The 13536-nt window shown below is 45.2% G+C and overlaps 1 protein-coding gene across 2 annotated transcripts in view; it reads right to left on the reverse strand.

Moving 5' to 3' along the window:
- slc35f2 (solute carrier family 35 member F2) overlaps positions 1 to 12983 on the reverse strand; it is a 21311-nt gene extending 8328 nt beyond the window's left edge. For both annotated transcript variants that reach the window (XM_079567011.1, XM_079567010.1), the window contains exons 1-7: positions 12872 to 12983; positions 11882 to 12054; positions 10921 to 11048; positions 10143 to 10302; positions 9684 to 9840; positions 9547 to 9599; positions 9298 to 9452 (exon numbers count right to left, since the gene is read on the reverse strand). In XM_079567011.1, coding sequence (XP_079423137.1) covers positions 9298 to 9452; positions 9547 to 9599; positions 9684 to 9840; positions 10143 to 10302; positions 10921 to 11048; positions 11882 to 12054; positions 12872 to 12891 — 846 coding nt within the window. In that variant the 5' untranslated portion in view covers positions 12892 to 12983. The remainder of the gene's footprint in view (positions 1 to 9297; positions 9453 to 9546; positions 9600 to 9683; positions 9841 to 10142; positions 10303 to 10920; positions 11049 to 11881; positions 12055 to 12871) is intronic.
- Between the last annotated feature and the right edge of the window lie 553 nt (positions 12984 to 13536).

A 13536-nucleotide genomic window follows, 5' to 3' on the forward strand; every position in this document is an offset into this window, starting at 1 on the left:
TTCAAATACAGTTGATGGATTGACAAATAGAATTATAAATTGGCTTGTCTGAGTGTTGGGGAGGGACTTGTGTCCTGCTTCTGCTCCTCCCTCTCACCTCTTTGTATGCAGGTGCTCCACCCTCCCCCATGGCTACTGGGTGTGGCTTCTCAGCTGTCCCCTAAGATTGGCTGCATCTGGCCTGGTGGCTCAGCTCAGTCCCAGCCACCTTTGCCATTTTTGGAGTTAAACTTTGTAATAAAATTGGTATTTAACCGCCCTTCTGGTTGCTTTCCTCATTGAGCCGGTCGGGACAATTTGTGAAAAAGGAGCTATATTAAAGCTGTTAATATTGTTGTTTTGTTTACAATAGTGACGTTTAAAGAACAATTAAGACTGAGAGGTCCATTAAAACGAACTAGAAAACAAACATTTAGGGATGCACCGATAGTATCAGGTATCCAGGACCCAGGAAACAAATGACAAATTAAGCCTTGGAAAAAATGATTAATAATAATGAAAATTATATTCAATAAAAAAAAAAGAATAAAATAGCATATGTAAGATTCTCATATAACTAAATCTACGTTTCTCAGGTAAATGGGTAACTACTAACTAGTCTGCTATGATATAGTCTATAAACCATCTATACACAAGAATGTTTGAGAAAAATGCATGGTACTCGTTTTGGTATTCGGTGTTGGCAAGTAGGCTACTCAAGTCAAAGTACTCATAACAGTTTTAGAAAAAAGTAGTATCGGTGCATCCCTATCAACAATAACAACAGACTGGTGGTGATGCTCCATCATGACACAAACTGGGATTAACAGGTCCTCATAATGTTCATCTCTAAACTGTCTCATTATACAAAATGGTGGCTTGACTACATCGTGATACACAAACCAGGATTACCAGGTCCTCATAATGTTCATCTCTAAACTGTCTCATTATACAAAATGGTGGCTTGACTACATCGTGATACACAAACCAGGATAAACAGGTACTCATAATGTTCATCTCTAAACTGTCTCATTATACAAAATGGTGGCTTGACTACATCATGATACACAAACCAGGATTACCAGGTCCTCATAATGTTCATCTCTAAACTGTCTCATTATACAAAATGGTGGCTTGACTACATCGTGATACACAAACCAGGATTACCAGGTCCTCATAATGTTCATCTCTAAACTGTCTCATTATACAAAATGGTGGCTTGACTACATCGTGATACACAAACCAGGATTAACAGGTCCTCATAATGTTCATCTCTAAACTGTCTCATTATACAAAATGGTGGCTTGACTACATCGTGATACACAAACCAGGATAAACAGGTCCTCATAATGTTCATCTCTAAACTGTCTCATTATACAAAATGGTGGCTTGACTACATCGTGATACACAAACCAGGATTAACAGGTCCTCATAATGTTCATCTCTAAACTGTCTCATTATACAAAATGGTGGCTTGACTACATCGTGATACACAAACCAGGATAAACAGGTACTCATAATGTTCATCTCTAAACTGTCTCATTATACAAAATGGTGGCTTGACTACATCATGATACACAAACCAGGATTAACAGGTCCTCATAATGTCCATCTCTAAACTGTCTCATTATACAAAATGGTGGCTTGACTACATCGTGATACACAAACCAGGATTAACAGGTCCTCATAATGTTCATCTCTAAACTGTCTCATTATACAAAATGGTGGCTTGACTACATCGTGATACACAAACCAGGATTAACAGGTCCTCATAATGTTCATCTCTAAACTGTCTCATTATACAAAATGGTGGCTTGACTACATCGTGATACACAAACCAGGATAAACAGGTACTCATAATGTTCATCTCTAAACTGTCTCATTATACAAAATGGTGGCTTGACTACATCGTGATACACAAACCAGGATTAACAGGTCCTCATAATGTTCATCTCTAAACTGTCTCATTATACAAAATGGTGGCTTGACTACATCGTGATACACAAACCAGGATAAACAGGTACTCATAATGTCCATCTCTAAACTGTCTCATTATACAAAATGGTGGCTTGACTACATCGTGACACACAGGTAGGCTATCAGCTATGTGCTAACTACCGACCATTGCACAATATTTTACAAGAAAGAAAACATTCAATACTACATTGAAAAACTTTTCAGTTTATAAAGTTTTAGACAAATCTTCAATTTAATTTTTTTTATTCTGTGTCCAAAAGTTGGAGCATAGCTGATTAGCAGACATCATGCTTTAAAACTCTTAATATTGAATTCTTCTTTTGAAATCAATGCTAAAAATAAATTGGATATTAAGGCTTTAAGTAGCCTGTGGACACAGGCACAATTTTCACTGTAGGCATATGTGAAAATGCCATTCCTCCTTCGCCTAATTTATTTAACCCTTTGTCTTTTGATATTCTTTAAAAAATTAGCATTGGTTTGTTTTGGTTTGCAAAATCCCTGGCCGCCATTTTGTATTGCGGGGGAGGAGCTAGTGGTGCCACTACCCGTGCTCTGCATCTCTCTGCATCTGCGTCCACGACAGATGTCACGTAGCTTACAGTCAACAAACTGGTAAGTCTTTTTTTGAGAGTTAACTAAGTTAGAGATGACAAATTAGTTTGCAATGTTCATGTTCTAAGATATGTGCTCAAAAACGTTTCAAAAACAGTGCTAAGTACTGTGGCAATGTGCTAGCTTTTCTGTTCATTTCTACCACAATACATAAAGAGACAGACTTATTTTTTGCTCAACTGTCTACTTGAAGGAAGGTATATGAGGCTCTTTTTTTTTTTAGATTAGATTGTTGAAAAGTTTAGTGGATATTAGCTTGATTAGCTAGCTGCATGGTGGTTAGCTATCATGCTAGTTGTACATTAGCAAAACCAGACTCACGTGGCCTCACTTTTCTTTAACAAGGAATACATTATACAGTTAAAACGTTGGTGTAAAGTAATTAGACATTTATTTTGAGCTCCACAATACTGGTGGGCATTTTTTTGCATTGGGTCGTCCATAACTTTTCTGTCTGACCCAGTCTTAGCTTTGAGAATAACCATAACATTGAACATGTTTAGCATAGTGGTAAGAAGCTGCTGTAGCACCATGTGCTGTGGGAAGTGGAGCTGAGACTGCCACAGAGGCATTAAACATAAATAACTCATCTAACAATGGGACAATAGACTATGTCTGAGATCTCAGGACGTTAAGCAAAGATTGTTCACAGCTACCATAGTTAACTCAACTTTATTTTTTCAGCAACAATGAATGAGTCGAAGGATAAAGAGGGACATGGGAAATCTGAGGTGAGATGTTTTTTCTTCTTCTTGTGAACCACTGTACTGTATAGAAAAGGCTTTATTTATTCATTCATTTTTTAATACATGTATAAAAGGAATACCACTACATGGCCATAATGTTTTATCCAACGTTTTAACCTTAAGTCTCATGCTGTTTATAGGGCAGATACATGTAAACACAGCGAGTGATTTTTTTGTTTTGTTTTGTAGTCACAAGTAAGATATTTTCGTTGGCTGCAGACATTGAGAAATCACCACGATGCCTGTGTGACCCGACATGAAGAGTGGCTCACAAAGGAAACACACAAAAACTTTGAAATTACATCACTACCTCAAATTGTAAGTCTGTGCATACAATATTGTTTAAGGCAAGACACTGCAGGGTAATGGGCTATATGCACAGTGACCCCACGTGATTTCCGCCTGGACAGTCAGCCAGACGCTGTCCTTCCTGTCCGAATTAGCGGGTCCCACAGAAATGAAGCAATAGCTTAAGATTTGGTAAAGGACAGCGAGTAAAAGTTCAGATGTGACTGGAGCAGGTTAAAAAATATTACATGAGACGTAACGACTTCACTGGAGGAAACTCCGTGTTCATAACGTGGATGTTTTTGTCTTGAGGCTAACGCGGCTAACGCAAAATAAAAAAATAAAACTAGCGAGGCGTTTGGAACGAGCCTGCGCAAAAAAGAATCGTCCTGTTAGTTTAAATTATATTTACTTGTTTACATGTTATATTATCATTTTTCAACACTAGCCTTTAGCTCTAAGATAAAGCTCCGTCCCTTACGACAGCTGGCGTTTCCTTTGGGGCAGATTCACAGCGAACATGATGTTTGTAACACGTTTCTGTGACTCCATCAGTAACTCGTTGTCCTTAACCAGATCCTGAGCTTCTCTACATTTGTGTGGGAACCTGCTAATTGTGAACGTAAACGATCAGCGACAAGAAGTCCAGCGTCTGGCTGACTGTCCAGGAAGACGTCACGTGGGGAAACTGTGCATATAGCCTATAAGGAAAAAAATAACGCCCCATAGTTAACCGGATATTTTAATAAAGAGTTTTCTACAGCAATATAAACAAATATCTCTGTCCACATGACAGATTATGCGCAAAACAGATTACTCTATCCCACGAAAGTTATATATTTTCCCAACACTTTTTTTTATATAGCAAATAAGTTTGACTTTGCATTTTTTTTTTATTTTGCTGAGGTTTAGCTCAGCCACTCAACTCATGGAGAAACTTTAGCAAGGTCAACCTATCAAAAAAAGGTCTCTCTGTATAATGAATAAGTTCTGAGAAAAAAGAAATAAAGAAATCTGCAGCCGCAGTGCATGTGACGTCGCGCAGCTCGGAGAAAGTAGTGGCTTCTGTCCAAATCGCCAACAGAATGAGTGGACTATACACTACTATATAATGCAGGCCTATATAGTGAATGAGGGGTTAGGGACATTCGGACACAAGCCAGGTCTGGTCTCCTGTCCAGACCTGTTCACGTCCAGGTCTAGTTGCGTCCAGGTTGTGTCCTGTTAAATGACTGCATGCCCAAATCCATAATTGAGTCTTGTCTTTTTCAGTCAAACCCCAGAAAGGATGACATGTCCACATCTGAAGGTAGCCAAGATGAGTATGTCCCAGATCACACAAAGAGCAGCACAGACAGTGAAGACGACGATTCATCTGCCCACCAGAAGCAACCACATAGAAAGAATCTGGATCAAATAAATATAGATCCACAAGGTAAGATAAGTTTCACAATGCCATGTACTGTTACTTCCTGTTATCTATTAAGTGTCCTGGTAACCATTTCATTTTTGTTTTTAGAGGGGGTCATGGAAGACACAGAGGCATCAGATGATGAAACTGATCCAATCTCAGCCCCAGATTGGTCATCTTCAAAATCTCCAGGTATTTGAACAAGTAACACTTGACACATGTGGGGGAGAGGGAGAGGAGGCGAAGGACACAAAGGGAGGAGACCAAGGACAAGAAAACAAGACAATTATTTCCTGTATTTTGCTTAGATTAATCTCATTATGTCCACAGGAACCAGGAAGAGGGGAGAGCCTGCACTCCAAAACCTTCAACCAGGAAGTGAAGATCATATCCCTGGGTTTTCTTCGAAGTCTCCAGGTATTTTAAACAATCAATGAAGGAGAGAGTTTGGCTGTTTGATTCGGGAAGAAGAGATTCAGGAAAGAAGAGAGAGTGTGACCGGGGAGAGGAGACGGGTGAGAGAGATACAGGACAGACATAGGGGAGAGAGGAGGAGACTGATGAGAGAAATACAGGACAGACGGTGGGGAGAGAGGAGGAGACTAAGGAGAGAGATGCAGGACAGGCGGAGGGGAGAGAGGAGGAGACTGATGAGAGAAATACAGGACAGACGGAGGGGAGAGAGGAGGAGACTAAGGAGAGAGATGCAGGACAGGCGGAGGGGAGAGAGGAGGAGACTGATGAGAGAAATACAGGACAGACGGAGGGGAGAGAGGCAAACGGATGAGAGGGAGGAGGGGAGTGAGAGGAGTAGAAATGGGAGAGGAAGGGGGAGAGAAGACGAAGGAGAAACGGATGCAAACAGGGATGGAGGAGTAAAGAGAGGGAGACTGGAGCGAGCAACACAAGAGCAACAGAAGTGGAAGGATTGGTACTGGTCAGAAATGTCTGATAGTGTTGCAGAATGAAGTGATGATACATTTTATGGGAGAAACATCCAGGAACTTGTGCTAAGTCCCCGGCCCCTCTATTATTCTGTGGGTCTTCAAACACGTGTTGACGTTGGCATTAGTTACTGTGTGAACCATGTATATATTGCTCTCACAATTCATACATTTAATTTAAAAGGGACAGAAATAAAGCTGAAGCTGTAATTACAAAAAAAAAAAAAAAAAAACATAAAAAAAAACAATTTCATGTTGGTGAGTGAAATCAATGATTTCTTTATGCCCATAGAACCAAGGAAAAGAGAATTTTTAGCTATATACTAGTTTAGTTTACTAATAACTTGTCTTGAACACTCAGGACAGACGGGAGGAAAGGGACTGCAGACACGGACGCCAACAGAAGAAATGTCTACTTCCACTGGTAAAGCTCATTCCAACTACTTGCAATACAATTGGTTATTGTCTGTAAAGTCATAGTAAGTCATGTCTATGTCTTTGTTGTCGTCTTGTTATATTTTACTTTTTTTTTTTTTCTGCATGCCCTTATGGCCTTGTAGATTTAAAGTTTGTATAGCTTATTTTTACCTGAATTCTATGTTTGTTGCACGATTGTACTGAGAAACATTGCTAGTTTGTGAACCTGTTCTCAAACAATGGCAATAAAAAGTGTTCTGATTCTAGTTTTTGCATATCTTCCAGGATCTAAAGGAAAAAAGAGACCGTGGACAGTGCAGGAAGTGAATGCAGTAGAAGAAACCCTCATGGACAACATTCAGTCTGGAAAGGTCCCTGGTAAGGCGCAGTGCATCCAATGTATTGAAGAGTCTGCTGGGGCACTTCAAACAAGGAAATGGGAGGGTGTCAAATTTTACGTCAAAAACCGGATTGAGGCTGGGAGACGACAAAGTTGTAAAAGAAAGTAATAAGTAAGTAAGTAAGTGCTTATGACACATTAGGTACGATGACAGAAACCGTTTTTGTAAGAGTTGGCTAAAGAAAACGTTGTCCTGTTGTATATATATTTTTTGGCTTTTATTGATCCTTAAAGGAACAGGCCACCGTGTTTCCATACTGAGATATGTTCTTATCTTAGCTTTGACGAGTTCTTTAGGACCTGTCTGGTCTTCCCTCGTGGCTTCAGTCACGTAAACACAGCACAGACGGCGTTAGCATTTAGCCTCTCCCTCTCTCCTCTATAGCTCCAAAACAGGTCAAGATAGAAGCTACCAAGCTCTTCCACGTTTTCCCTATTTAAATATGGTTACGTGAAGTGTTACACTAAGTATAATTACACACAATTAAACAATGTGGATTTTCTAAGCGGATAAAAGGGGGGACTATATTGTAAGGCGTAATAATACCAGGAGTAATTTGGCATCCGCACAGTAAAGTGAAGATTACTGTGCATTAAAGTGAAGATATTACTGCGCGGATTTCGAACTACTCCTGGTATTATTACGCCTTACAATATAGTTCCCCTTTTTATCCGCTTAGAAAATCCACATTGTTTAATGTTGTGTAATTATACTTTGTAGTGGAACACTTCACGTAACCATATTTAAATAGGGAAAACGTGGAAGAGCTTGGTAGCTTCTATCTTGACCTGTTTTGGAGCTATAGAGGAGAGAGGGAGAGGCTAAATGCTAACGCCGTCTGCGCTGTGTTTTTTCGTGACTGAAGATCAGACAGGTCCTAAAGAACTCGTCACAGCTCAGGTAAGAAACATATCTCAGTATGTACAAACAGTTGCCTATTCCTTTAAAGGAACAGGCAACTGTTTTTTCAGTCTGAGATATGTTCTTGCCTGAGCCTGATTGTGATTTGATGTGTGAAACCATAGACATTAGCATTTAGCCTCTCCTCCTCTCCTCTATGTGGCCAAATGGGGGTGAAGTTAGAAGCGACCAAGCTCCTCCACGTTCCCCCTATATGGTTATGTGAGATCCAAGTATAGTTACACAAAATTAAACATGTCAATTTTCTAAGTGGATGAAAAGGGGAACTATATTGTAAGGCGTAATAACACTTAAGAAGCACTTTGGCGTCTTACTGCGCAGATGTCGAGGTGCAACTACTCATGTAACTGTATTTAAATATGGGAAACGTGGAAGAGCTTGGTGGCTTCTAACTTAACCCCATTTAGCCCCATAGAGGAGTGGAGATGAGGCTAAATGCTAACAACATCTTTGGTCTTTTTGACTGAGTGCACGCACAAAGACCAGACAGGTGCACATTAACTCGTCTAAGCTCAGGTAAGAACATATGTCAGTATGGAAAACCGGTGGCCTGTTCCTTTAAATACAGGAAGTAACAGCTAGAGGTAGAGTTTTCATACTGTTGTGCAATCGTAAAGTTATGCAAGAGTCTAAAGTAGAGACCTGTACAGGAATGGATTTTGTGGATTATGTTTTGGTCTGACCGCCCGTTCCCGCCTAAGGCTTTATGAATCCTGACCGATCCTACAAAATTAGTGTCGAGTCCTGCAAGTCTCGTGAGAATTCCCGCCCGTTGCAGGTCTCTAGTCAAGAATTCTATTAAACTTTCCCTCCAACTTACTCGTGTTGAAGAACATGCATGATAACTGGCAAACCGTTGGGCGACAGACCCATGTTCACTTTTTTGTAAATAAATATTTCATTGTTAATGAACATTTGTTGGGCATTGATTTTTTTGTTTTAAACCTCCTCCTTTTTCCTGTTAACCTATCTACCAACATTCAAAAATAACAAAAAATACAAGAAATACCATTTTCCCCACTATTGCCATCTGGTGGTTGTTTCAGGTACTACATAATAGACAGGTCCCCAAAAGTCACCAATTACCGGACAAAAAATAAAAAAGAAAACTTAGGAGATTTTGGTTCAAAATTTGCATCTGGAGCCCAAGGCTCAAGAAAAAATTTTGAGAGTGGTTTTGGTGGCTCTATTCCCTTAAAAAAAATGGGGTCCCCATATGGAGCAGTTTGCCTTGAGGTCCCCATTTGTACTGATTTACAAGTATGTGTGTGTGTGTATGTGTGTATGTGTGTGTGTGTGTGTGTGTATATGTGTGTATGTGTGTGTATGTGTGTGTGTGTGTGTGTGTGTATGTGTGTGTGTGTGTGTGTGTGTATATGTGTGTGTGTGTGTGTGTGTATGTGTGTATGTGTGTGTGTGTGTGTGTGTGTGTATATGTGTGTATGTGTGTGTATGTGTGTGTGTGTGTGTGTGTGTATGTGTGTATGTGTGTGTGTGTGTATATGTGTGTGTGTGTGTGTGTGTGTGTGTGTGTGTGTGTGTGTGTGTATGTGTGTGTGTGTGTGTATATGTGTGTGTGTGTGTGTGTGTGTCCTCACGTTGTAGTTAAACAGGAACACTCCACAGAACAGGCTGAACAGGTCGGCCGTGAGCAGGGACAGGTTGACGGCGGTGGCGCTGCTCAGTCTCACCACGACGGGCATGAAGCTGTAGAGGGCGAACATGCAGAGGGCGTACAGGGCGAAGAGCAGGGCTGTGGGCACAGGGGGGGGCACAGGGGGGGGCACAGGGGGGGGGGGGGGTTAGCTAAAGCCACAGCACACCGGCATATGTGCACCGTCACTAACCGATGTGCAGGTCCCAGGGCACGGCCGCCACCGCCTGCGTCTCCAGCACCGCCCTGACACACAGAGGTCAGAGGTCATTCATCACCAGGTAAACCACACGCCTCATTTGAAAGCTAAGATCTAGTGAAGGAGCTCACAGCTGGATCCCACTGAAGACGGTCCCGAAGAGGCCCATCATCCCGAGGAACTGCACCCTGCTCAGCCTCTTCACCGTGTCCTCCTGACACACGTTCGACACGGCGTACAGGGCGGCGCTGAGGAGCACCAGGGCGTCGCCGAGGAGCACGGCCTGAGCTACAGGAGCATGAGGAGCACACGTGAGAGACTGAGGAGCACCAGGGCGTCGCCGAGGAGCACGGCCTGAGCTACAGGAGCAAGAGGAGCACACGTGAGAGACTGAGGAGCACGGCCTGAGCTACAGAACATCAGGAACATCAGGAGCACACGTTAAAGACTGAGGAGCACGGCCTGAGCTACAGGAGCATGAGGAGCACACGTTAGAGACTGAGGAGCAGGGCCTGAGGAGCATGGCCTGAGGAGCGCGGCCTGAGGAGCGCGTAACAGGAGGTGAAAGGTCATAGTAAAGTTGTTCTTACTGGATCCTTGTTCTCGTCCCGCCAGGAGGTCGGCGCCCACCATGGCGCCCACGCCCAGAAGACACACCCCCACGGCCACGAAGTGCACGGCCTTGTACCGAGTCTTCAGGAAGAACCAGGAGAGGAACATCAGCACCGGGATCACGAAGCAGTCCAGCAGCTGGAGAGGAACATCTGTGTGAACCTCACATGGACCTCACATGGACCTCACATGGACCTCACATGAACCTCACATGAACCTCACATGGACCTCACATGAACCTCACATGGACCTCACATGAACCACACATGAACCTCACATGGACCTCACATGAACCTCACATGAACCTCACATGAACCACACATGGACCTCACATGGACCTCACATGGACCTCACATGGACCTCACATGGACCTCACATGAACCTCACATGGACCTCACATGGACCTCACATGTCAGTGTGGTACCTGTATACTGGTGAGTGTGGTACCTGTATACTGGTGAGTGTGGTACCTGTATACTGGTGAGTGTGTGGTACCTGTATACTGGTGAGTGTGGTACCTGTATACTGGTGAGTGTGTGGTACCTGTATACTGGTGAGTGTGGTACCTGTATACTGGTGAGTGTGTGGTACCTGTATACTGGTGAGTGTGTGGTACCTGTATACTGGTGAGTGTGGTACCTGTATACTGGTGAGTGTGTGGTACCTGTATACTGGTGAGTGTGGTACCTGTATACTGGTGAGTGTGGTACCTGTATACTGGTGAGTGTGGTACCTGTATACTGGTGAGTGTGGTACCTGTATACTGGTGAGTGTGGTGAACTGATAGGCCTTGACCACGGTGTAGTTCGCCTCTACGTCCGACAGCCCCATCACCAGATACTTCCACCAGTTCGCCCTCAGCACCTGCCACAGGCTCCTGTCGCCTGAAACAGAAGATCAGGAGTTTACCTCTGCTCAGGGCGGGGCTTACCTCTGCTCAGGGCGGGGCTTACCTCTGCTCGGGGCGGGGCTTACCTCTGCTCAGGGCGGGGCTTACCTCTGCGTGTGCTCAGGGCGGGGCTTACCTTTGCGTGTGCTCAGGGCGGGGCTTACCTCTGCTCAGGGCGGGGCTTACCTTTGCGTGTGCTCAGGGCAGGGCTTACCTCTGCTCAGGGCGGGGCTTACCTTTGCGTGTGCTCAGGGCGGGGCTTACCTCTGCTCAGGGCGGGGCTTACCTTTGCGTGTGCTCAGGGCGGGGCTTACCTCTGCTCAGGGCGGGGCTTACCTCTGCTCAGGGCGGGGCTTACCTCTGCTCAGGGCGGGGCTTACCTCTGCTCAGGGCGGGGCTTACCTCTGCTCAGGGCGGGGCTTACCTCTGCTCAGGGCGGGGCTTACCTTTGCGTGTGCTCGGGGCGGGGCTTACCTTTCCTCAGGGCGGGGCTTACCTCTGCTCAGGGCGGGGCTTACCTTTGCTCGGGGCGGGGCTTACCTTTGCTCGGGGCGGGGCTTACCTCTGCTCAGGGCGGGGCTTACCTTTGCGTGTGCTCAGGGCGGGGCTTACCTCTGCTCAGGGCGGGGCTTACCTTTGCGTGTGCTCAGGGCGGGGCTTACCTCTGCTCAGGGCGGGGCTTACCTTTGCGTGTGCTCAGGGCGGGGCTTACCTCTGCTCAGGGCGGGGCTTACCTCTGCTCAGGGCGGGGCTTACCTCTGCTCAGGGCGGGGCTTACCTCTGCTCGGGGCGGGGCTTACCTTTGCGTGTGCTCGGGGCGGGGCTTACCTTTGCGTGTGCTCAGGGTGGAGGTGTACACCAGCAGCAGGAGGGCGTAGTTGAGGAAGCTCTGGAACATGGGCGTGTCCACTCCGGCGTCCGCCAGGTACTGGCAGCTCACGGCGGTGCCACAGATCAGCAGCGACAGCACCTGCCCCATGGCCACCGTCTTCAGGAGGCGCCTGGACGTCAGAGCAAAAACAAAACTCTCTGTGCGATGTTTATTCTCTAACGTCAAGTTGTTTTGAGCCGGAAATGCAGTTTGGAAAGTTTTCAATTTTTCCTTTTTTTTTGTTTTGGAACATATCGGAAAACATTTTGGGGGAATTTTAATTTAAAGGGGGGGTATTCTGCAAAATGGACTTTTTCCAGCTTTCCATCCTGTTATTCTGTCACTCCCTCATTAAAAACATGGCTGAAGTGTTGCCTTGGCACATTCACGTATTTCTGAGTCATCTGTAAAAACTCTGATGGCGGCCATTTTAGGGATAGGTTTGCCTGAGTCCTCCTAGGAACGCCCCCACCTCCTGGAGACGCCTCCGAGCTTTGGTCACCAGCCGAGTAACCAACCACTGCTCCTCAGCAGAACCCCCTCCCCACTGATGCCACAGACAGCGTGTGGAGGGGGCGTGTCTAAAGGCTCAGAGGTTCTTAAAGAGACAGAGGCCTATTTCAAGACATTCACTACAGCCATTTTGAGAGAGACATTTTATACAAGGCAGTTATTCTAATTTACTGCATTTACAGACCAACAGAAGGTTTGTCATCATTGTAGTGAGATATAGACTGGTGCTGTGGGGCTGACAAAAGCAGAACACCCCCTCTTTAAAGCAGAACACGCCCTCTTTAAAGCAGAACACCCCCTCTTTAAAGCAGAACACCCCCTCTTTAAAGCAGAACACCCCCTCTTTAAAGCAGAACACCCCCTCTTTAAAGCAGAACACCCCCTCTTTAAAGCAGAACACGCCCTCTTTAAAGTGCAGGTTAAACGGCTCTTACCAGGTGAAGAGCTCCTTCATCTTGTAACTTCGCAGACTGTGGAGGGAGAATTTCCCACACAGCCTCTGCTCCGGGGGCCCCTCGATCTCCGACAGGCCCCCGGGCCCCCCCGTCTCCGACAGGCCCCCGGGCCCCCCCGTCTCCGACAGGCCCCCGGGCCCCTCCATCTCTGGACCTGGACACACAGTTTCACAGTCTGTATCTCGTGTATCGGGGTCGTCGGCGCCGCTCAGGGTCGTCGGCGCCGTCGAGCGTAAACACAGACTCAAATCACCTCTGGAATGTTCTTTTCTCACGAAACCTCAAACCTTCACACGCTTTTATCTCAGCGGCAGCGAAAACACAACAGACACAGACACTTCAGATCAGCCCTGGGTCAGATCACTCTAACCACAGGCTCTGCTGACGGGATGGTTTTGGTGGAAAGATTCACAAAAGAAAAGCCACAAATCTGCACCGAGATCCGTTTTTGTTCATAATAAATACATTAGATTCAGGCGGCACAGTTCGCGCTCACACCTCACAGCAGGAAGGTTCGATTCCCGCCTGGACGGGGCCTTTCTGTGTGCAGTTTCATGTTCTCCCCGTGTCTGCGTAGGTTTCCTCCGGGTTCTCCGGTTTCCCCGACCCAGGGCCGGACCGGGACTGAAAACCAGGCCTGGACT

Source organism: Gobius niger, assembly GCF_951799975.1.
Source record: "Gobius niger genome assembly, chromosome: 11".
In the NCBI taxonomy this organism is placed as follows: domain Eukaryota; kingdom Metazoa; phylum Chordata; class Actinopteri; order Gobiiformes; family Gobiidae; genus Gobius; species Gobius niger.